The 14,949-nt window shown below is 42.0% G+C and overlaps 1 protein-coding gene across 1 annotated transcript in view; it reads right to left on the bottom strand.

Moving 5' to 3' along the window:
* FAM129A (family with sequence similarity 129 member A) overlaps positions 1-14,949 on the bottom strand; it is a 45,816-nt gene that overhangs the window by 17,130 nt on the left and 13,737 nt on the right. Inside the window, exons 2-5 of the mRNA XM_026037933.1 lie at positions 11,419-11,549; positions 9,842-9,973; positions 9,021-9,135; positions 7,495-7,662 (exon numbers count right to left, since the gene is read on the bottom strand). Coding sequence (XP_025893718.1) covers positions 7,495-7,662; positions 9,021-9,135; positions 9,842-9,973; positions 11,419-11,549 — 546 coding nt within the window. The remainder of the gene's footprint in view (positions 1-7,494; positions 7,663-9,020; positions 9,136-9,841; positions 9,974-11,418; positions 11,550-14,949) is intronic.

Here is a 14,949-nt window from a genome sequence, read left to right as displayed (position 1 = left end):
GGGGAGATGAGAATAGCTTGGGAACTAGACCCCACAGAACGAGAGCTTGCAAAGGGCTTGTATCACAGCTACAGCCCCTCTAGAAATACTTACCTTAAATAGCAGGTGCTGTAGCTGTGATACACATGGCTTAGTTCTATAAAGCAAGTCCTGTCATATTATTGYCCCGTCATATTATTGACCTGTATCATCATGAAGCAAAGTAAAATGCTTTGAGTGCGAGAAGCATCAATATCCAGCTCCGATGRTTTCCTAAGAGCACTGTACTATCATATTATTCACAGATCATGTGGTATAAAACTGCTAACCACTAACAGAAACTAGATGAGGTCACTTCCAAACAGGATACAGCCCTGCAGTAATGCACTGTATTTATAGCAAATAAAGTTTTGCAGTGCAAGTTCCTTCAGAGAACAAGCCAATACTCATTTGATTTAGGTATTTGTTTTGCAGTATTTAATGCCAGTATTAAAGCTGTTTACAGCAATAAGAGGCAGATAACAATTTACTTCCCTCTGCTGGAAATAGCAGCTTCATGTCTTGGAGTCTAAAACAGAAGAGCACTATACACACATACAAAAGGATTCACAGCATATTTCATTTCCAAGAACTTCAAGGTGCCTTATTAACCATCTGCCCTACTCCAGTTTGAGATGAGTTTTTTTTCTGTCCCAGCGTTGGAAGCTATAGCCTAACAACAGCCTTAAACATGTACAAGCAAGGATCTTCACATCTACCAAAATAGGGGCAGGTGGCAGGTAGCATCTGGTAGTTCTCCAGCTCACACCACGCTCCATAACACACTGATGTGAAAATGAACAGCAGGCCAGGGTGCAGAGGTGATGAGAGGTAGGAAGAATATCATCACAACGAGGATTTTACTGGCATTAATCATCTTGACGTCTCAGAATGAACATGCCTCCTACAGACTGAAAATCCAAACTACAGAATAACCAAGAGACACTTACTGGAAAAGCAAAAGTCAAGTTGAATGAATGAATGAATCAACTGATGCAGCTTAACAAGAACGTGCTAGAAAAGGGAGGGAAAAGTCTCACTTCAAGCCTTCATTCATACAAAAAATGCTAAGTTGGGTCCTTCCTAGACTTTRTATCACTATATAGGCCTGGTAAAAGATATAAATATATATGTATACGTATCTAACTTTTCCCTTGGCTAAAGTATTTAATGTCATCTTCCCCATCCTTATCAAAGCAACAACTCCAGTAACTATTTTGAATTCTACCCCAAAAGGTGTTAAGCCTTACATGCATCATGCACATGTAACTTAGGAAGGCTAAAAATAATTATGAAAGAAACACCTGCCTGTTAAGATTTTAACAGCAAAAAGGAAATGTGGACATGATAGCTGCAACTATAAAACTCAGAGAAAAAGAAATCTGAAGGCATATTAGTCTTTCTCCTTTCATAGCCAAATTTGTCAGAATTGCCTACATAATGATAAAAGGGCATTTTGCACTTTGCTCTTGTCTAATGTATCTCTTTTTCTCTTTTATGGAGAAATTTGAGAAGGCAACTCTTGGCTTCCTGCATTGTGAAGGTAATCATCAAGATGAGGATGTGAAATTAAACCAAATCAAAGAATATAAAACGTGAAGTGAAACTGTGAATCTCCTAGAATTAGCTAGTAGTATTTTCCTGCTTATCACAGAGACTTCTCTATATGCCAGCACCAAAAGGAACAGCAGCTTCTCTATTTTTAATAGCAAAATAGTGGTGGAAACACAGTAGCTGGTAACTTCACACAGGAAATAAGAAGACCTAGTAAAATGACAACAAAATAATGTTCAGAAGAAATTTCAGACTGTTTTCTCAGGCATATACACATATAAAGGATTAAAAAAAATGAGAATGCTAAATATGTCAGCACTGTTAATACTTCAGGCATTTCCTTCATGATTATCATCCTGGGAATAGGGGATAAAGGAAAAGCAGAAAGAAATACACTGTAGCTGTAACTCAGACCCACTTCAACAACTGCTAATACCCAAACTCAGTCATGTGCCCAGTGCCAGCTTGTGTGCCCAGTCAAGGGCACATCACTGGCTTCTCCAGGTCCTCAGCACTGCTTTAAAATTTCAGATTCCCTTTCCAAAAAAGAGCTATTTTACAGAAACAGTTGCAGACTGAGGCAAATAAAACAGAATCATAATTAAGAGATCCAAGCTCAGAGTCTAATTTCAAATCTATTTACCTGATTTGCATGATTTAAATGTCATTCGTATAGATCGTTTTAATGGTACTGAATATCTACAGCTTCCATGGGAGACACAGAGTCTCAGCGCTGTGGAAACCTCCCTATTTTGGTATCTCAGTTTAGGCAGCCAAGTCTGAAAATTGCTCCAGGAAAGAATTAAATGGAGCAGACATAGGCACACTATCCATGGTACCGCATTTTTTATCTTTATGGCCATTTCTTGTGTTCTGCGGGGCTCAGGTCAACCTAGAGCGGCAAGGAAGCCGGGAACTGCTGCCTCCCACCCAAGCGGGCAAGTCAGGGAGACCGTCCTCACCAGGAGCACAACAGGGGAGAGACCCAGCTCTGTGTCAGCACCAAGTTGACCCCCTGAGCGAGTCTCATCCCTCCCAAGTTAGCTTATGGGCACTACAAGATTTTYCCTTCCCTAAAAAAAAGGAGGGAGACATACACGGATATGATGATTCCTCCATCCACCAAAGGCACGCAACCTCATCCCATCATACAGGTATCTGAACTGTTTTTATAATCTGGTACTCCTGTACATGCATGTGGATCCAGAAATCTATAGCAGTAGGAATAGCAGTAGGACCATGGAGGGGAAAGAAAGAGGGGGAAGAAATGCACCAAATCTATTGAAGTTGCATCTAGATCTCTGCAAGGGTCTTTCGAAGGCAGGATAATTCAGCTTTAGTCACCTTGCAAGCCCAGTGCACAGTGATTAAAAGACAAGTAAAACAGGATCCTGGCCCAAGAAGCTTTCAAAGCTCTCAAAACACCAAGTTTGTCCTCTGTAAGGATAATGTCCAATATGTTCCAAATAAAAAGCCAACGATGTGACAGCCCCAGAACTGCCATGCTATGAATATGTTTTGCAGCACATAATTTGTAGGATATTTTCAGACTTTATCTGCATTCACATAGCCCCTCTCTGTACTCCTAGAGAGATAGTAACACGGAGAAGGATGGTTTTTTGGAGGCAGCACGAAAGTGATGAAGCCCTTCAGTAACRCCCTGCAATAAAATGCAAATTTTAGGAGTTAAAAAAGATTTCCATGAATGCCACACTAGCAGTTGGACCATCACTTAACACAGTATTGGAAAAAACCCTGGTTTCTGGCTGTTACTAACAAGTGCTCCTTCACTCAGAAGACAGGCCAGATCCTCCACGACTTTTAGAAGCCAGTGCTATGTTTATGATAAGGATGGTGATGGCAGGAAAAAAACAGTGAAGGTGGCCCCAGCTGAGCTTCATTTGTTCCTGTTATCTCCATTTTCATTCCTTTGTGAGGCTCCTCACCACCAACACCATGACTTGTCCTTAGTTTATATTAAAACACTACTAATAACATGTGTCAATGCTGTGACTACTCAGATGTGTCCAGATCTGCCTAGCAGCAAAATAATCTGGTTATCTCATCAGCTGAGAACAGTGACTTCTGGGACAACATCTGGGCACTCACACAGTCTYCTGGTATTTCATTTTTAATAGCAACTTCGGCTAAAGCAGTAAATTGTCCAAATATGTTCTTCTCTTAAAGAAAGAAGAGCCCTGCAAAACTGGAAGACTATTTAATATAGCCATATTGAAAATAACTCAGTAAATGCAATGCTTTTAATACATGCTGTCACTATCATGTCCATGTACTTTAAATGTTTTTAATAGAGTCTGCTACCTCAGCTAAAAATAGCTGAGCTACTTCCTTCTACACTGCCCTACCGACACTACTACTGTTGACTTTATAGTCAACAGCTTCTTTAAAAAAATGAAAAGTTTTTAAATTTGTGAATACTACATAAAATCATAGACAGATGAAGACCTTGGCTCTGCACATGCTTGWAAAGAACAGTTATTTTTGAAGCAACAGTGAGTGTTTAGGAGGTCTTCCCTAYAATCTGGGAAAAACTTAATTAAGGCACAACTTAGGGTAGCATTAAGAAAACTCCTAAAACCCCAAAAGTTTTTCACCTCCCCTCCAACTCCCAAGGCATCAAGAAAGCCAACTGCACAGAACAACCACAGCGATCAAAATGGGAGTTGCCCAAATGAATCACGGAGCTGTCACAATTTCTGCGCTTGGGTTAAGTAACTGTCAGTGTAATTCACAGAATCTAATCCAGTTGTACTAGAATACTTTTTAATACCACAACCAGTCACCTTCTGATCAGTTGAAGCACATGTTAAAGTTTTCAGATGCGTTTTGTCTGAACTATTGCCTAGAAGGGTGCAAAAGGTCTCCCTAATCCATTGATAACGAAGGAAGAAGTTCCCCTGGAACTGCAAATCCATCAGGGACTATAAACTCCTATGAACACATGGCAGGAGAAACCAGCCACCCATCCATCTGACTCATATCTGCAAGAAGCAACCACTAAATCCAAATGCTATTGTAATTACTCTTCTGACCATGATTTCTGACCAGAAAACCCCGCAACACAGGCTGGACCAGTTATTTACAAAGAAGGACTCTCTAGAGAGGAAATACCTAAATACCAGGAATAAATACCAGGTCAAGACCACACGCTGATTCACTGAAGTTTCCTGTTCAGCAAGCAGCCATCAGGAGCACAGGAACGCACAGAAGCGTTCTCCCAGGAATGCTTCTTCCTGGGAGAAAGCAAATGTTTTAACCTGAGACTCCTTTGGATTTTTTTTCCCTAAAAACTAGCACAATGCATTCCTTTTTGGAACTAGTGACAGCTTAGAAGAGACTGCAAGTCAACTCGTGATCAGACAAAACATCTGTCTTTCTCCTGCGCTTGCCACAATCTGCCCTGGCCAAAGTTCTTACAGCACTTTCTAGAGAATGGTGCTGTAGCCAGTGCTCCTTCTCCCGCTCAATCCTCCTCTGCAGTGCTATGTTTTCAAAGAGCTATTTCTGCACGCTGTTAAACCACATCTTTCTTCTCTCTCTTTTTTTTTTTTTTTAATAAGAAGAACACAGCTAATTTTCACATCAAGAGCTTTGTTACCCATAACATTGTTGCACCCATCTCCAGCTTTCTGAAGCTGTTCACATGCCTGTTTTTTTATAAGGTAATTGCTTCCATACAAAAACAAGTATAAAGTAACATATTATAGTTATGAGAGAAAGGATATAAATCAATATGAAGTCCTTTAAATAAAATTCCCAAAAGGTTTTTCAAGGCCAGAATTAAGGTTTTTGAGGTGCTGGTCAGTGACCAGTTTTCCACCCATAGCATCTAAGTTTCTAGGAGATGATATAATTCCATGAAACCAAGAAAATGAACAGTTTGCATCTCCTTAGCTATTACAACTTATTCTTTTTTACTGGTGTAGCAAGTAGCTAGTATTTCAGACTGTCTTTATCTACCAATTAGTCTGCTGAGCAAAAAGAATGAGCCTTGATAAGGGTTATCTAATGGCATTAAGAATTGTCTATCAGATAAAAACTTGACTGCAGGAGAAATGGAGTGGGAGAAATCATGGAACAGATGCATAAATTAGCAACAGCTGAGACATAAAATATAATAAAACACAGACTTGGAGGCGTTAAGAGATGGAAAAGACCTATGAGGTCATCTAGTCCCATCTTTTGCCAACTCAAAATTGTTCCCCAGAGTGATGTGCTGAACTTCAGTTTGAAAACAAAACAAAACAAAGGCTGCCAAAAGCCGTGTCAGGCCTGTTACACTTGCTTGAGCATAGGGAAATGAAAAATCCAAGCCTATTGAAAAGGTCAAGTCATGGAAGACTTACAGTGCCAGGAAAACTTGATGGGACTCCCATCTCCTTACCAAATTCTGCAGTTCTCTGCAGAAGAAGGGATATCACAAGGATGGACTTAGCACAACTACAAGCCACAAGGGCAAGCTTTTCCTTTAAGGATGCTGTGGGAATTTAGGCTCATCTGGCAGCTATACATGGAATATTTACTCAATCTTTACAGACTCAGCCTATGTGAAAGCGCCAAGTGAATGTGTATTCCTTCTAGGCTGCAGCCTTCAGCYCAAGTTAATCTAGTCATGAAACTGCCTTCATAGTCCTTGTGATGGGGGTTTTGCTCAYTGGTTTTTGCACCTGAGTCGCCCATTTAGGTTTGCACATACCAAAGTGAGAGAGGAAAGCATGCTCCAGCTCGCCAATTTCGGAGAGAGCTTGCAAAGCAGCCGAGAAGGGGGACAAGGGTGTTTCAGGGAAGGGAACTGCAGACTGGAGACCATGGTGACCTGCAAAGGACATGCTAGTGACCAGCCACCACCGAGCACTGCACTGATAGCTGTGCGTCTCAGGAGACTGCCTAGAAACAGAGAAATGTTTGTTTCCATAGTGGAAACAGAACCTTAGAGGAGGCCAGGATTATCTTTGGCAGTGGAGACATGGGAAAATRAAAGGCAGCTGACAAGGATGCGGAGAAGATGGTATGGGACAAGAGTCTGGGGATAACGGGGTGACAAAGGGACACGAGTGATAGCTAAGAAAAAAACTGGAAGTGGGTCAAATGCAGTTTTGACCCACTGCATTTATATACAAGCACAGGCTTGAATATTTCAGCCCAAGCGGAAATTGCTAGAGAAGTTCCTCTCATCTCCCACCAAGGACAGGAAGAGCAGATGGAAAGCCTGGAAGGGCACAGAAAAGCTTGGACACCAAAAGGGAGATCAGATCAGTATGATGGAAAAAGAAAAATCACATCAACCTTTTCATCTGAAAAACAGGAAGGTTTTTCTTTGTCTGAAGGACTCAACTCACAAATGCTCTTCAGAGTCCACAGGAGCATGTGTGGGTTTTTTTTTTTCTCTTTCTTTTAATCCTAGCAAGTCACAAGTTTGTTTGTTTAAAGATTTTAGTCTTATGTGCTCAGGAAGTAAGATTTAAAATTCACCAATATTGTGGCTTACACACCATTCATATCCAAACTGTGAGGCTTAACCATAGCTGAGAGTTTGAGATGCTATTTAGATAGATGCTATTTTAGAAAACACTAAAAAAAAAAAATCAAAAAGTGTTCGACTGCAGGTGATTTATGTTTAACGTTACCAAAATGCCCTGAGAGACGACATGCCGTCAGCACTGTACAAGGTGGTCTACTACAATGTGATCTACTACACCTATGATGCATTTGTCAACCTTGAAGATCCAGGCGCAAAGCAAGAAGGCAGCGTATGCTAACGCAGGCCTTCCTCCAGACACTGAAAACCAAGCATATTTWWAAAAAAAAAGGAAAAAAAAGTCTGTTTTTCTTTCATTTTTCTACAATTATTGTAATTGGCCTCGGAAGCTGCTCCAGGGCAATGCAAATCCATGTGCTTACCGTGGTTGGAGTGTCTCACGCAGTCACCGAGCACCGCACTGAACTGCTTCTGCGCCTCGGGCTCCGGGAAGCAGTAGTAGCTGTGCCTGAAGTAGGGCTGCCACAGGTACACAGGGAACTCCTTCGGCAGCTGCACAAAGGCCTGGGCACCCTCCTTCTCATTACAACCTATGCAAAACACAGATATCCCAATTTAAAACCTACTGATGTCTCAGGATTTTCATGATGCACAATGGCTCTGGTCCTCTACTAGTGATAGCAGAGAAGGAACAGTTAAAACAGTAATTTTTTGCAAGCAGGAAAGTATGACACGTGAAAAAAATCAGGTTTTAAATTCAGACTTGTCTACCTTGATCCAAATAATTGACCTCTGAGGTAAGGATGCAGCCTGGTACATCTTGGACCTGCACCAGGCACCAAGCACCTCACTGTATTACACAACTTGGTGTGCTCTTATTTTGTATTCAAGGTAGGTATGAAATACACACTTTTAGAAAAACTGTCCAAGAAACTACTGTCTGGACAAAGTTTACAGCTGCCAAGAATCAAAATTCATGTTGCATTTTATCTGTGGGAGAACAAAGAACTCATACTTTTGTGAGACTTGCTGGGGAGCAAGATTTCATGGAAAATAATTAACTTGGGGCAACTTGGGTTTCATCCACAGAACGTGTAGAAAAGTTGCATTAAACCTCACAGGAATAGCAGCTATTTCCAGAACTCGTTAGCTTTCAAACAGAACAACTGCAATGTTACCTTTCGAGCTGACATTTCAAGTCCTTGAAGGTAAAGCAAATAAAGAGCAGGGACCTTCAAGTCCAATTTGCCTTGGAGTTTGAATTTGGTCTCTGTGGCCACAAGCTACTGTACAAGACCATTTACAGATCGAGATAAATGTAATTTTGTTTCATACTTTGCATCAAGATTCCAGCCACAAGAAGCCCCTCCTGGAAGTTTTGGAAGCATTGAGCAAATGCTTCAGCACTTTAAAAGAGACAAAATGGCAGTTCTGAATTTTTCAGATTTTATACTGGATCCTGTGCAGATCCAATTCCTTAAACCTAGAATTTTCAGTTTTCATGCATTGGAGGTGAGGACAGGAGGAATCACAGCAGTTCCAGTTACAGAAAAAACAAAATCAGGAACATTTCCTGCCCTCTCTGTAGAATATACTGTCAAGCGTCAATCAACACAACCAACTGACTTCCAAAAATGGAAACAAATAATCCAGGAATATTTTCAGAGCACTGGAAAACAGCACARCGGGCTCAGGCAGGCTTCTGGATTTGCTCTGCAGAGCCTCCAAAGTGTCTGTGCTTGGATACTGGAAACACAGGATCCAGTATTTTTCTGAATGTTAGCTTACGGTATCTACATTCATTCTGGAAATGCAGCTTGAGTCAGAAAACATGCTGCAGGCATCTTCTATTACGTTGTTTAAAAATCTGGCCTCAAAATCAGTCAAAAGAAGACTGTGTAAAGAAAACAGCTTGAGGTTTGGCAATTCAACTTTTACCAGTGCTTACCAACAGGATCTGGAAAATGTTTATCAGACAGCAAATTGTAATCTTCTTCTGAAGTTAGTACTTTGCCTCCTGCAGGAAGAATATGATACTTAGGGCTGACTCCTTTCTGGTAGGCCTGGAAAATCAAGATAGAGTGAGTCAAAATAAAGACTGAAGGGGAGCAAAAGCATAAAATAGACAATTCATTTACAAAGCTAATGCATATGGATATTCCTCAAAGGAAAAAAATTCTCTCAGACTGAATTTCAGATGCATTCCCTGGCCATATCAAATCTGAAACCTTTTAACATGTTAAAAGCATATTTAAAAATACTCTCTTGTTGTGTTTGCCAGCCATGGTGAGGAGCTGGGGAAACAAGGAGCAGGGAGAAGTATGGGATTTTCTTCTAAGCCACATTTGTTTGATTTGAAGACAAGTTTGACTACCAGCACCACAGCCGCTGCCCAACAAAAAGCTTCACAGCAGTCAGCTCAAAGCAACAGAAAACCTGCTACTCTAAATCCAGCTCCAGAAGTACAGTGACATATTACAATGGCATACTAATGTTTAAGAAGTGTTCTGCAATATGCAAAGACAAGTTCAAAGTGCTGTTAGAATSATCTGGTAATTCTTGCAAATGCATCTGGCCAAGGAAAAGCGCTTTGCTTCTCCCGCAGACATCCAGCCGCAGCCTCCACCCTGTCGGGCAAGGCTGCAACCGAGCGCCTGGGGACAGCATTTGCAGTCAACTCCTAAAAAGAAAGTGCAGCAGCAGCCACACAGCAAACTGGTACTGGTTCACTGGCAAGCACAGAAGAATGTAAGAGGAAAAAGCATTTACCTCTTTGGTCTCAAAGCAATCCACAGTATAGTCACTCTGGATAACAACATATCTGTCCTTCCACTTCTTCAGCTCCTCGACAAAATGAAGCACCTCTGTTTCATACAAGACCGTCCCAGCTTCCACTGGGGGCTGGAAAGACAAATTACTAGATTTGAAATTACTTTGGAGTGATGGCCACTGCACAGCTTTTCTTTCTGTGTTTCCTTTAACATTGCTAGGAGGCCCTTGTGTCTTCACCTGCATTTGGAGTAATAAACATTGCATGGAATCAGATACTATATATGCAATCAAATTCTTGCAGCTGCCGGTGCTCAGGTAGTTGGGAACCTCAGCCTTTCCAAACCACCTCTCCATTTCTGTGACTGAGCCATTCTTCTTTACTATTCAGGTGACAAGCTGATTGCAAGCAAGAGGATGCATAACTCATTTCCAATTTTCCACTACATGCTAAAAAGCAATATTTTGATGGAGCAAAGAATTTTATTACAAAAATTATTTCTTGTTTCTTTGTAACGCTTCGGCACCTGTGGTCTTTTAAATGACATGGACGTTATTTTTCTGAATGACCATTATCCCACTTCCTATATGCCACATCTTTGTTTTACTTCTCCATTTTGAGAACTATCTGTGATTTCATACCAATGTAACTCAAAAGTTATTTTTTGTACCTCTTCTGATATTAAAGTCTATGTCTCCAGATTCTCCTTTAATAAAGAGACTTTTGTTTCTCTTTTTGTCTSTTTTCCTCTAACAAAGAGCGGATTTCCATAGTTCATTCACACTGTTATCACATTCCTTACAGGACTCTGGGGGATCCTTYGGGGAGAAAAGGGTTCGCTGAAGTTCCCACATAAATGGATGATCTCTGGCCTAAGATTCTTATAAAATCTTGTGGTGATCAGGAAGAAACAAGTTTCTATCCGAGTCAAAGCTAACCTCGCTGAAAGGCACACTTTGTGTCAGAAATCTGTGCAAAGGTTCTTTTTGACCTAGACTGCCCTCTCGAAAGACAGAGACTGTAGMAGCAGTATTTTTTTTTTTCTGAAGTAAACCTTAAAGCTGCACCCACAACTTGTCAACCTAAAACCTAATGAGACCAAATCTGACATCCGCATGTACTAACCTAGTGTACATGCTTGGATTGTCTAGGAAAAAAAAAGTATATATGCAAAATGCTCTATGTATACATTTACTGTGTATCAAGCATCCAATGTAAGACTGTTTGAATAGCTAATAAATGGCAATCATTTCTGAATAATTCTGTACTGTGTTTTTATTTACACAAATGTTCAAATCACTTTTAGAAATGCTGTGTTTGACTTTCAGAAGCTTTGAGTAACTGTCACTCCTATTAACTTTATGGCAAGGATGCACTATGTCTGCGGAAGAAAAAAAGAAGAACTAAACAAAGCCCTGCGCTGGCMGCAAATATTCTTCTAGATCATGTTCCTCACGCACTGTAGTAAAAATGTAATTTCAGATCTTAACGCATTGACTATTTCATGGGGCAGCAGGGCTGCTGTGCTGGGAGAGCAGAGCATGGGGCAGCATCAGCCAGGGCAGCGCATTCTTACCTTGGTTTTCAGGAACTGGGACTGGGAGTCCCGGTGCTGCTCCAGCTCATTCTGCACGTGTTTGCAGAAAGCCACCGCGTACTGGCGTCTGTAGTGCGGACTGAAGTTCTTTATCACGGCCTCCGTTCTCCCTGAGGTGGAAAAAGGAGGCTTAACTAACACATATCGATACAGAAATGAAAGTGCAGKATCAAGTCGCTGCCGACTCAAATATTGCACCAAAGCTGCTCCCTGCAAAAGCAGCCAGAAAATCCTCAGCTGCCCATGCATGGGGCGGTGGGTGGCACAAGCACCTGGGCCCCAGTGGGATATTTTGCTTTCAATGACAGTCTAAGTCATCACTGTTTCACTATTTTATTCAGTCAACTGAATAATTTTATTTTTATTTTATTCAGCCGACTGCAGTTGTGAGCATTGCTGTGGAGGAGATATGGGAAACCCTGGGTTTGGGCTGAACAGTTTCTTTCTGTCAGTGACAAAGGAGAGCAAAACATGCCCCAAATCCCTTTCTYGAAGCAGAGATCGTATCTTCGGCTCCCTGTGTCCTGCCGCCGCTGAGCAGCGGGTGCCCTGGAGGAGATAAGGTCTTCAAACAAACACGTACACAAATGATACTGGAGAATGTTTAGACCTATGTTTAGGCCTATTAGCCAATTTTAGCACACAATCTGATTTTAACTATGACTCAAAGCTCCCACAAAGGACAGTTTCTAGACTTCAGCACTGCAGCCTCTCATTTGTTTTCATGTAAACAGCTACTCAGCCACGCTGCATGAAATACAGCTACGATGAAGATGCCACTGGTAGCACAGCTCCAACCTACAGGCTCCTTTCTGGGAATCTTAAAGAAAGATCTCACTCACTATCCCTAGGAAAGAAACGAGACACTGCTTTGCAGACAGGGAAGCCAAGCTAAAAGCTAAAGGAGCAGTGTACAAAGATGCTGGCCCCCAGCAGGGCGGGATTGCGAAGGGGCCATCCTGAGCCCGGAGCCGCTCCGGCAGGAGCTTACGGAGCTGTTACCCAGGCTGGCAGCAATGCACAAGAAACAGACATTCCCGAGGACTTAGGTCCCTTTCCAGATGCACAACCTTTTTGCAGGCAGATTAGACAGACTTGTGAGGCACAGGAACCAGGCGACTGTGGGGACGTCAACCCTCTGCACTTCAAGGGATCGGATGACTGGAGACCTCCCGATTACAGGGTGCGCTTGCATCTAATAGCAGGATAGCAGTGCTGCCAGGCTGGAAAATCCCTGCCTGCCTCACATTCTTTTAAAATCTAGCCTGCTTTGGGCTAGTTTAGCCTCCAAATAAGGCAAAGCTTCCCCAAAACTCCTATATCATGGGCTTTTTTTCTTTTTTTTTTTTTAAATCTGCAAGCGGAGAGCCCTGGCCAGCAGGAGGAGAGGAGCTTCCAGCACAGGCAAGGGCCAACTTTGGTCTCCTTCCCACCACAGCTTTTCCTTTCCCAGTTCCAGTGGTCTCAATCTCTAACAGAGGGATCTGAGACTCTGGACTCAATGTCAATTAAGTGGGAGCTGATCCTCAGACCAAGAGGAAGGTGAGGCACTAATGGGAAGAGAAGCGGACACGATTCACCATTTCCTATACTCGCTCTTTTGGTTTGCAGAAGCTCAGACTGCACCAGCTGAAAATAAGCATGACGGAAACGGCGGCGAGCGCTGGAAATGCTTCCCACAGAATGATAACACAGGCAAAGGAAAGATAAAATACTTGAGAAAATGAGTTCTCCTAATTCTTTTCCAAATTTAGTGTGGCTTGCTTAGTCCATGCTGTTCATACGGAGCAAAGCCAACTTTTCCCCTCAGTTGGGCTGGCAAGAGTGCTAGCTCCGTGTTTACACCAGCAGAACATGAAATGAGATCATCTCTAGGAGCAGCCTGCACGAAATTGTGCTTACAAACAGGAACAAAGTGACAGCAACGGTGGGTTCAAGGATTTCTGTCAAAGTAACAGGCAGGGGTCCACAGGGACAGATGTTCTCCCTTTGCCTGGAGTTCAGCTCTTGCCACAGAATAAATTCACACTCCATGATGTACCTCCTATTTTGCAGAGCAGCGCTCGCATTAGACCACAAACATTTAACACAAGTTAGGATATATCTTTCAAGAACAGAAGCAAATGTCATTCCACTTGGAAACAAGGAACCAATAGCCTCCCTGGGAAAAGGGAAAACGCATCATTTTCCCCAGACTTGTTTATCCCCAATTCTAAATGTTCCCTCTTTGAATGTGCTCTTTAGCTTTTATAACATGGAGCTTCTTGGAGTCAATGGAAGAGATTAAAAAAAAAAAGTAATTTCCAAAAGTCCATTAATCCAAATCCCTCCTCCTCTTCCATTGAGGAGGATAAATACTTGCAAGTAATTGGGGTCCCCAGCACAGCAGAGGCCAACACCAAGGCAAAGTATGTGCTCAAACACCTGGCTTTATTTTGTTTTTTGTTGCTTTTATTAAAATGGGCAGGTTGCATCCAACTTTTAAAGAATTTAGTTATCAGCCAAAACTTACTACATAAAAAGAGATGACAGATCTCTGCTTTTGGTGAAATCCTGCGGCCACAGCTTCATTTGCACTTGRGAAAGCCAAGACTTTTCTCCTGCAACCATCCTGCTTCCCCAGAAGGTTTTGAGCACCAAAACACAGAACCACTCAGGCGACCAGCGGAACATGCAGGTCACACACACTCTCTCATGCAAAAAATAAACAGATTTCTTAGCTATTTAGTTGGTTACAGCAATGGGTGGAGAATTTGTGCTCCACCAAAAGTTAAGTCGTTCTCCTAGGGTGAGCTCCGCAAACAAGTTTTCAGGTTCATGCCAACTCAAGCCACAGCAGAAGCAAAGCCAAAAGCAACAGCTTCTCTTCCAGTCTTGTAAGTCTCCCTTTCTACAATTTATTTCAGCATTCTACAATTTACTTGCGTGTTTAGCTAATTTTTATGCTGAGCTGCACATGATTAYGACCACAATTGGAATAAGTTTCTATACCTATGTTATTTTCACCATAAGCAAGTGATTTGCAGGGCACATCCTCATTAGGAAACATGCAGTTCCCCAGATCCCCCTCGCCCCTGCATGGCCAGCTTACCTGCCATCAGAACGCCAGGGCTGGGGGCTCAGGAAAACCACTGGCACAAGTTGAATTTAACCTTAAAATGTGTGAATTGCAGCCTGTGAAGTCTATGCTTGGGGCTGATAGGGAGAAACGAGTCCAGCACGAGCTAAGGGTGCGATTAACGCCACAGCAGGAAAGTTGAAGTTTATGCTTTGCTGGTAAAAGCAACAAGTCTGTTGAAAATAATTCCTCAGGGTGAAATTCAAGGAGAAAAAGGCCCAATAATTCTTTATTTATAGGCTTATTTCACAGCATCAGCAAAACTGAGCATTTAATCAAGCAAATAAAGCCAAGATAGCTCCAGTGGGCCATGAGAAGTTAAAACAGGCTCCATATTAAGTTAATTTGGGGAAGGTTAGTGTTTTTCAGCTTTTTTGAATTCTTCACCATCA

The sequence above is a fragment of the Nothoprocta perdicaria genome, unplaced genomic scaffold (assembly GCF_003342845.1).
Source record: "Nothoprocta perdicaria isolate Ctin4 unplaced genomic scaffold, notPer1 scaffold_20, whole genome shotgun sequence".
Lineage (NCBI taxonomy): Eukaryota > Metazoa > Chordata > Aves > Tinamiformes > Tinamidae > Nothoprocta > Nothoprocta perdicaria.
This window is presented reverse-complemented; position numbering and strand designations above follow the sequence as displayed.